This window comes from Thamnophis sirtalis, unplaced genomic scaffold (assembly GCF_051295495.1).
Source record: "Thamnophis sirtalis isolate CommonGarterSnake01/CBP01778 unplaced genomic scaffold, rThaSir2_p1.2 scaffold_8, whole genome shotgun sequence".
Taxonomy (NCBI): Eukaryota; Metazoa; Chordata; class Lepidosauria; order Squamata; family Natricidae; genus Thamnophis; species Thamnophis sirtalis.
In genome coordinates, this window is record NW_028261388.1 from 26,754,276 (window position 1) to 26,764,796 (window position 10,521).

The window sequence follows — 10,521 nt, forward strand, 5'->3', positions numbered from 1 at the left end:
GTTGCTTCTTGTTTTTAGCAGCTTCTCACAAGCACGTAAATGTAAGATGATACAGAGAACATTGGCAACAGCCTTGGAGGACAAGATGAAGAATCATTACTAAGGCAGAGGTCAGATAAGCGGGAGTTGAGAAACTTATTTGAGAGATCATCTCAGATAGGCTCTTCTGTAGTTCACACAAAGATAAAGGAAGGGGGGAGCACATTCAGACTTACAAAATTTTGTTCTACGCCTGTTACAATAAAAGTAGTCCTGACCTACGTAGTATTTGTTTCTTACTCCGGTTTAAGTTGTAAGATGAACAAAGAAACAACACAGGTTTTACAGGAAAAGAAGCATGTGAAGAATTGAGAAATAATTGAGTAATCTTAGCAACATTTTTTTGTGAAAAACAAGGCAACAAATTCAAGACCATATTCCTGCCCACCATATCCTTGTAATAGAATATTCAGAATGTGTACCAAAAACATATGGTCAAGATAAGATCATTGGAAAAACGCTATAATAGGTGGGGGTTGGGGGAACATGGGGTGCAGTGCATCCCCCCTGCTCCATTTTTAGTGCCAGGAGGCTCCAGGGAGGGCTTCCGGAGCTCAGGGAAACCATTTCTGCTCTCCCGGAGGCTCAAAGAAAGTCTCCGGAATTTGGGGAGGGCAAAAACACCCCCCCACTATGGTGCTGGAAGGGAAGTAGGCTGTGCAGGGGGCATGCACGCACATATGCATGGGGAGGCCACACATACAGGAGGCGAGCGCATTTCATTGTGGGTGTGGGCACACATGCACGTGCAATAGTACACACGCACACAATTTTGGCAAGCAAGGAGAAAAAGATTAGCCATCACTGGTCTAGAAGCTATTGTAGAACTCCATGAATAGGAGGTAGCAGTGTGTGTCAGTTTCACTGAGGATATTGTGAAGTCATCTCCAATGATAAGTTTTCGCTCATCTTTCTTTTACTATTTCTGCCACTCTTTTTAATGCACTCTGTATTACAGGTCTGCGTACCAAAGTTGGTGAAAATGAAGCAATGACAAAAGACCAAGTGAAAAAATCCTGAAAATATTTTTAGCCAGAATTTTGTTATGTCCACATTCTTCAGTCATTGTAAAGAATTTGTTATAAAGACTGGGTTTCAGCACAGCTGTAACTTTGCCAAGAGAATCTCAATCTTATGCAGGAAAAGACCCGAATACAACAAGACCAGCATGTGTGTGTGTGTGTTTGTGTGTATGTGTATATATGTATGTATGTATGTACGTACGTACGTACATATGTATGTATGTATGTATGTATGTATGTATGTATGTGTGTATACATACCTACAGACAGACAGACAGACAGACAGACAGACAGACACACACAAACACACACTGTATATACAAAAACATATTTTTGATTTGGTATTTTGGAACCTAAAATTTGTAACTTATCTCTAAATATATACAATACCAATTCTCATCACTTTCTTTGGGAAAAAAAGGTGACTATTTTATATTTTAAAGGGAGAAGCTGTTTAAGTCATAGACTTCAATTGACGGAGTAATGCAACTTAAAGCAACCCTTATTAAATGATTGTCCAGCCCCTACTTTAACATATCCAGTGTAGGATAAACTACAAAGTTTCCTTGTTACTGGTGTCACTGTCAAATCAAACGAAATCAAATCAAATTCCTGTCAGGTATTTAAAAAATAACATCTCTTCCAATTATTATCCCCTCCTCTTATTTTGCATTTTAAAGGATAAATACAATGACGACTTTCAGTCTCTCTTGAACAGGACTTCCTCCCACTCACATCCCCTGCTTTTTTTCATTGGTGTCCCTAAAAAGCCCCAGACTGAAGACTTCTTAAAGTGTGGGAGTACTGATACTATGTTGTGAATCCAAGGTAATTTGTTTCTCATCAGACTAAGTTGGTGAGTAGTAATCTCTGCAGCATTAGTAGCAAAACCTAGGTGTATGGAATAATACTTGTTTCAAATATTTTATTTCATTTTCATTTTCATTTTCATTTTGTACAATCACTTATATACTGTGCAAAGAAAAAAAGGAAAAAAAAAAAACCCCCAACATAACACTTCATTCCCCCATACACCCTCTCTTCTCCCCCTCCAACTTTCCTTTCACCCCTCCAACATTCCCCTCTTCTACTTCCCTTCCCCCTCAGACATCTCCCCCTCCCTCCATTTACCCTCCTTACATTCCCTCTCACTCCCTCTTTACTTCTCCCTTCTCTTTCCCTCTTCTCCCCACTTTGGTGTATCCATACAATTCAATTTGTTTTTTACAATAAAAGTAGAAAAAGAAAAAAAGAAAAAGAAAAAAAAAACGGCAGTACACAAGTGAATTCTTATTGTTCTAAGGATTGAAACTGTAATTCCACCCTCCCCCCTCCCCCCTATAATCCCCCCTCCCTAACCCCCTTACGGCTTCGCAGGTCCCATGCCCGGCATAATTCTTTAACAAGCATTTAAGTATAATAAGGCCAACTAACTTTAAAATTTAAAAAAAGTAAGATAAAAGTAGCCAAAAAGAAAAAGGAAAAATAGTAGAAAATAAGAAATAATAAAAAAAAAAACACCCACACTCACACACAAAAAGGAGAAAGAAACAAAAAGGGTCATAAGCCCACTACGTTACCACAGCTTCCCATTATCTATAAATCTTAATCAATGTGACTCATTCCAAATTTCGATTATTTTACTACTTGCAGGGTTTCAAACTATATTAGAGCCAGGTAAGTTGATCAGTTAGAATTCCCCAACTAAAAATCTCCTTGCTTTGTCTATCTATTCAAACCTTTAATTTATCTCCTTTTTTATCCAAGTATCCAAACCTTTCTATAACACCATTAACTCAAATACTTCTTTCATTTTTCATTTCCAACACCTCCCTTTCTATCCTTACCCACCTCCACATATAAGTTTTTAACCTTCCACCCTGCCTTTATCCATATCCACATATATATTTTATCCATATTCGTTGCTCCTCCCATATTTACTCCACTTTCCTGAAGATTCTCCGACCAAACTTTCTTAACCTTATATTGATATAGCAACTCAAACAAACATCAGCTTACGTTCTAGCCCCATGTAATCTAATTAAACTTTCGCTGCCCTTCCCTCTCCCACGCACCTCCCAACTCCGTTTGTCCCAAACCACAACTCAAAAAGATCACAATTTCCGCTCTCTTCACCTAAAAGAATAGTTCATGCACAATTAAAGTTAGAGTTCAAACAAAATTTCTGTACAATATATGTCCCCAATCAGCAACGCTTCTTTCAGTCTCCATGTCTCATCATCGATATGCCACTTTTCCATTTTATCCCAGACGGAAATCATAAAGCTTTAAAAACATCGCTAGTCTTTATTCTTTAGTCTTCTGCCCTTCCGGAAGAGAAAAGCAACACGCTCCACCTTGTAGCCACGTGTCTCGCTGTTTGTCTTCTCCTTCTCCCTGTCTCTCCCCAGATCCGGATGAATCAGGAAGTCCCGCCTTCAGGGTCTCGTAGTAAAATTCTCGGGCTTCACAGACAGAGTTAATGCGGTGTTTTTGGTCGCCAAATGTAACTGTAATACCAGCTGGGACTTCCCATCTATATGAAATCTGAGAGTTTCTGAGTTCTTCGGTTAAGAAAGCATACTGTCTCCTTGTTCTTAACATTTGAAATGGTATCTCCTTAAAAACAATCAAGTCGTCCCCATCAATTCTCAACCTCTTTCCGTAGAGCCTCTGTGTTATCTCATTTCTAGATTCCCTTGTAGTAAAGTATATTATTATGTCCCTCGGAAGCTGTCGCTGTTTTGCTACCCAGGAATTCTGGCGGTAAATTCTTTGAATCTGCCAATCAAAGTTAAGTCCCGGACTTCCCACCAAGCGGCTGAAAGCCTCAAAGAATGTCTGTTTCAAATTCTCCTGTTGGTTTTCACGCAGCCCTCTAACACGTATAGCAAAGGCAGACTTGTTATAATTTAATTTGACAAGTTCTTTTTGTGCAGATTCAATTTCCTGTTCTAACGTTTGAATTTTTGATATCAGATTAAGGTTACTTTCTTCCAAAAGTTCCAATTTGTCCTCCGTTTCAGCAATATAATCTGTCATGACTGTCATTACTCCGATTATATCCTGCTTTGCCTGAGCAATTTTAGCATCAAATTCATCAGATAAATCCGAAATCAGTTGATTAATCTCCTGTCTGAAATCATTAAGCGTTTTAAGAAGGAATTCTTGTGTTAGCAAATCTCCCGTGGAGGGTGTAGGAGACAAGGGTAGCGGCTTCATGGCATTTTTTGGAGATATATTATTAAGGAGGCGCTTCTGTTTAAGTTTGGGAGCCATTCCAGAATAAAAATAAGAGACAAGCAATCCAGCGAGCCAAAAATCAAAGTCTGTGCTCCCCTCAGATAATCTTTTAGCAATTAGTACGGAGAAGCCTTCAGGAGGGTAGGGTCAGCTAGCTGCGTCAGATCAAACACAAAAGCTACGAGATCGCCATCTTGTGACGCAGTTAAAAAAAGAAGAAAGGGAGCCTTTTGCGAGATTGAAGCTGGTATTTTAAATAGTAATAGAGAAAGTTCCTCGGGAATGTTCCCCGCCCGAATTGGCTTTTAAATAGCTTAGTTTTGTCCTGGGGGGGAGGCAATCTGCCTAGGCTGCAAAAAAAAGCAGCGCGGAAAACTGGCCGGAGTAAAGGCTCAGCTAATGTTGAACCTCTTCTCCATTCACAGCAAAAAAAAAGCTATGAATTACAAAGAGATCCTAACGACTGACCTTCTCCCTGCCCCTTTCTGCCAGAAAGGGGAGATATCTATAGATCTTATAAGATATACGAACCAGAGTCCTGGCAGGAGCTTTACTTAGCTCCCGACGGCGGCAGCCCCTCCCCTCGAAGCCCGGTGTATGGAATAATACTTAACTACTTACCAGTGGTGAAATTCATTTTTTTTTTACTACTGGTTCTGTGGGCGTGGCTTGGTGGGCATGGCAGGAAAAGGATACTGCAAAATCCCACCCCACTCTGGGGCCAGCGGATCTCCAAACTACTCAAAATTTCCTCTACTGGCTCTCCAGAACCTGTCAGAACCTGCCGAATTTCACCCCTGCTACTTACCCAGCAGCTATACTGCCTGTTTAACCACTGCAGAAATGTTGAATAGCCTTAAGAAAACAGCTACTGCTTATAAAAATTGGGTAATGGTGAGCAGAATAGTTCACATACAGGAAGTTATTAATTTTTGTTGTTTTATTGAAAATGAACACATCTTTTTTATGCCTTCTAGTGGTTGTCTGGAGTAACCCTCTGAATAATCAATGTTAAGATAAATACAGAAAAAAAGTAATAAACTCTTTAATATATTATAGAAGTTTCCCCTTCAGAACATTCATTCATGGGTAATTTGAGAGCAATATATGACCCTGCCCTCTAAACTTCACCCCACTTCACCACATTTGCATTGTGGAAGAAAGTACACGTGAAAAATGTTTTTGTGCATTCTGTTCCTCAGCAAAACCTTCCTTTGCATCATTGGGAAACAAAAAAGGTTAAAGCTATGACATTCTATTTACAAATTCAAATGTTCTTTCATGAAAATATAGATAAAAGTGGTTTAATGTTCATACATCAAAATTATACTTAAGTATCCAGGTCCTACAGTTAAAGAATCTCTTATAAAACATGATTATCTGTACTGTTTTTTTTTAATAATGAAGACACAGATTTGATTCAATAACTGAAGTTTCCCACTTTTAAAAAAAACATTCATTCCAGTTTTTCAGATTAGGAAAGCATGAGAAAAATCACTATAATGAACAATCAATATACTTGGGTTATGTTAGATACTTGTTCTAACTACAGTGGTTTCCACCAAGGTCCTCTGTTCCGGGGGAAACAGAGGTTTAACACTATTGGTCGAAGGGTCTGACAGCTCCCTATAAAAAGGCTGCTATCAACCTTCGCTGAATTGTTCTCACTTATTGTACTTAATAAAGAGCTGTTGTTACCGTTAAGCCTGTGTGTAGCTATCCATTACCCAATCTAACAGGTCACATGTGAGACAAAATTATATTATCTTAACCATCTTTATTTTATTTAAAAAAAACAGTTTATTAAAGATTTGAACAGAAATAAAATATACAGAAAACGTATTTATTTTTAGAGCTGATATTTCATGGAAAAACATTTGCATCTTACAATTCTCTGTACAAGGCATACACTGTCTTACAGTTTGATGTGTTAACAAAAGATCAATTGCATAATTGGCTGGCCATCTATATATTAGTCATTCATACTAAAATAATAAAAATGATTTCATTTTGAATTCCAACAAAATATATTTAATTCAAGATCCAAGGAAAATGTTAGGTATCTCTTGCATTCAACGTGTTTTCAAGTATAGATCTTTGTCTATGTTCGGTTCTTTTAAGAAATAACCGTAAATCGTAAATAACTTAGGAATCAAATCAAACATTGGTAAATTGAGGATCATATGTGTATACCAGAGGTAGCCAAAAAATACTGCAAAAAAACCCCTAGATAATCATTCCAAACAACTGTTTCAACACTTTCTTATTTTCTTAAAAAAGCCATTTCCAACAAAAGAATAAATGTAGCTCAGGGTTGAACTGTGAGGTCCTTTGTGTTCTCTAGGCAGGTTGCTTGCTTGCTGTTGGTTCATTAGTCAAATAGATAACACCATCAGTGTAAGTGTAGGTTTGCACCCTGTTTATATACAGTAGCTTGTCCTGCCAGTGTTGCTAGGGCTGTGTTTTTTTCCTTGAGTGAAGGAACAGATGGTTTTCTGCTTCATTGTTTGTCTGGTATTAATCACTGTTTATTGGGTTTTGGATGCTAGAGATGATGTATTCTGATCTTTTCATTTCCTTCTTAGTTTTTTTAATCGTTTCTTTTGAATGATATATAAAAATGATTTATCTCTATGTATCTAATCAAGGAACTAATAGAGTAACTTCCAAAGAAAAAGGCACAGCTTCACTAATACAGCCAGGTGCTGTATATAAACAGGGAGCAACAAATCTAACAGTCATTGGGACAGATGATGTTACCTAGTGGAGTAATGAAACATTGGCAAACAAACAAACAAATAAGAGAGCACCGGAGTCTCTACCTCCATTTTCTCATATATTGCTATGTCTTAACATGTCATTGATTGTTACAGAATAGTTACAGCTAGAATAGTCCAGTTTCCTACCTTATGATTACTATAGCTACAATGTCTGAAATTAAGGCAATGGAAGAAGAGAAGCAAAGATTAAAGGGACATCTTGAGAAGTTCCACAGAGAGAAATTATATAGCTATGAACTATTTGTGAGTGCCAGTTTAGTGTACAAGTTAAGGCATCAGACTACCAATGTGGAGACTATGAATTGTAGTCCCACTTTGTGCAAAGCCAGTTGATGACTCTGGGCCAGTCACTTTCTCTCAACCCTGGAAAAGAGGCAAAGGCAAATCACTTCTGAAAAACCTTGCCAAGAAAACTTCAGGGACTTATCCAGGTAGTCTCTGAGAAATGTTCATACTGAACAGAAGGAGTGGGGGGGGGACTATGTAGATTTATGAAAAAAAGCAGGAAGAACAGATAACAAGGCCATTGCATCTTTAATATTCAATTCTGCTCCAGTAGAACATCGTACAAAGAAGGACCCAAGTCTGGGGAGAAAAAAGAAACAATTCAAGGAAAATTATTGCAAGCATCTTTTTTTATGCAGCACATTTTAGTTTTCCACTTTAAAACTCCACTGAACAGAAGAACAGCCTGAAGTTAATTTGTACAAGCAGCATAATTAGGTGTGGGACAACTAGCTCTCTGAATTAAGCCTGTATTGTGTTCAACATAGAACCCCAAGGTTGTTTTATTACCATACAGAAATACAATTGTATAAATTTAATAAGCACCATGGCTGACAGCAAAACTATGAAAACTTCTGCGAGTAAAATGGTTCTCAGGTCTTCCTCTTTTTATGAAAAACTATGCAGACAAAGAAGCAATGATATAAGTTATGGAAAGCATTTCATAAAGGCTTCCATTAAAGACACTGCCAAAAATATGCACAGAAACAAATATTTAGACTGCCCAGGAATTTATGCCTAACCTTGTTTCCATGCATGTTTATGCCTAACTGTGGCAATGTCTAGGGCAGGGGTGACAAACTTTTCCTGTTGAGGGCCACATTCCTTTCCGGATAATACATGCCAACATTAGGTGTGCCTGAACCCAGCAGTAGAGAAAGCCAAATCAATTTCAAAGGGACCAGGAATATGCTTTTTCTTTTTCTTCCCTGCCCAGGAGGCTATTAGGTCTTTTTCAAAGCTGGAAAGAAAAACAATTAATCTTGCCTGCATATCAGTGGTGGGTTCCTACTCGTTCGGACCAGTTCGGCTTAACCGGTAGTGGTATGGCAGACTGGGTTGCTGGAACTGGCAGCGAGCCAGACCTGTCACGTCCCCGAACCAGTTCCCCAGTATCTTCTGCTGTCGCAGGCATGTTTCTGCACATGCGCAGAATAGTTTTCAGTCAAGTGCGCGTGTGTATCAATGCCTGGCGGGTCCAAGCGAAGCGCAAAACGCCCTCTCAGCGAATCGCTAGTAAACCGGTTAGGAACTCACCACTGCTGCACACACAGGGCAGGGCTGTGTGGACTGCAGCTCCCAAATTTCCCCAGCCAGCATGTATTTCTGTCAGCAGAAATTATGGGGAATTCTGAAAGTTGTCAAATTTGAAAAAACATTGATTGATTGATTGATTGATTGATTGATTGATTGAAATATAAAAATAAATATTTTAATCAGGGCAGAAAAATAAATATGTTTCAATATAAAAAGAAAGATTATTTCAAAATTTCCCCACATTGCCCTGACTATTCAACGAGGAGAAAACAATGAGAAAAATATTACATTATTGTCATCTAAAAGAAAAGTAAGGAAAAAAGCAAGGAGGGGGGAGTATCCAGATTCTGAGCTAGACCTCTCAGAGTCTTTTAAAGGTCCTGTGCTAGACAGAGAACATACCTTATTAAAAATATGAACTGATTATTTGTGGTAACCCAAGATGGGCTATCGTAACTAATCCCACATATTCAAGGATATTCTAAAAGGGATGGACTGGAAAAGAGGATTCTGGATCTACTGTTGAGTGACACTAATATCCAATTTCTTCTAGAATAAGGTTTGGGAAAATAAGTAAAGCTCCTTTCCCTTCCCTTCCTCAATTATTGTCTTGTAGTGCAATGGTATGTTGGTATTCAACTGCTTTGAAACTCATCAAGCTTGGTAGTCAATGAATTTTGACATGAAACTTTTGTCCCAGTACTCGTTGTTTATTTGGTACTCAATGCACAAGTTAGAACTTGTTGCTGTTGGCTGTCATTATACTTTGTATAAATTTCTTTGATACTCATTGTTTTTGGATTCATTGTGACTCTCGTAACCAATTAACGATGAGCACTGAGGTATCACTGTATTTGTTAAGATGAGAGTGAGAGAAACTGTCTAGCTTGCCTCAACCTATTGATGAACTTTAGAATTCATATTCCTGTTCAGCCTGGTCCAGCCCTAGTCCAACTCCAACATTATTTAAACATCCTAAATATTGTACTATGCCTGTCATTCAGGTGACATGTTCCCATCATGTTTGTCCACATGCCTCTCATTTGCTGATAACCAGTCTTCCTGCATACAGTATATTCACATTCTTTTTATTGCCTTCCTAGGGGTCATTTTATAGTTAAACTGAGGCTTGTTATACTGGTTGAGGGACTCTGTAAACTCAGATAGCCATTGCAAGTGTCCAAGAAGGACAGCACAAACAAGTCATACAGCATATGACAAACAAGTTTTCCCTGTTATGAGAGGCTTATCTGACCTTAGCTGCCTCGCAACATTAAAAATGTGAGTTCAATCCCAAAACACCGGAGACTGAATTAAACTGTAAACTGTTGAGATGGTTTGCTAAAACCCAAGCAACTTTAATTACACACAACCATTAGTGTCAACAGTATAAGCAGGCAGGTCTTTGATAGAAATAATTTACAAACAAAATTTAATGCAACAAAAAAGCATAAGGAAAAGACATTCCCTAATAGGGCCAAACCTTTTCCGTACAGAATGGATAACAAGATGAAAAAGTAAGAGAACAAAAAAGTAAAAGATACTGAATCCTGAAGCCCAGCAAGTAAAGTTCTGTTAGATACTTACAGTCCAGCACAGAATGGCAAATCCAAACCAGGCAACGCCCCAGGCGTGTCTGTTCATGGGGCCAGTAATAGTTTCAAAGCAACCCTAGGGGACAATAAAGACGAAGAGGATCAGTTACAGGCACATATATCTAGTTGCTAAGCCTTCATTCAAAAGAAGGACTGATGTAAATTAATACAGGCAAGATTTAATGTGAACTTGTCCCTGCCTGATTCATATGGAACTAGAATGAACTTGCTTGTTAATACTAGCAGTTTCCAGAATTGTGCAATATGGCTTGCAAGCCATAAATATGTCCACAAAAGTAA

General features: G+C 38.4%; 1 protein-coding gene across 1 annotated transcript in view; it reads right to left on the reverse strand.

Moving 5' to 3' along the window:
- Nucleotides 1-6,133: 6,133 nt before the first annotated feature.
- Nucleotides 6,134-10,521, reverse strand: part of UPK1B (uroplakin 1B) — a 29,508-nt gene continuing 25,120 nt past the window's right edge. The window contains exons 7-8 of the mRNA XM_014057227.2: nt 10,214-10,297; nt 6,134-7,669 (exon numbers count right to left, since the gene is read on the reverse strand). Of these exons, the coding sequence (XP_013912702.2) occupies nt 7,619-7,669; nt 10,214-10,297 (135 nt within the window). The 3' untranslated portion in view covers nt 6,134-7,618. The remainder of the gene's footprint in view (nt 7,670-10,213; nt 10,298-10,521) is intronic.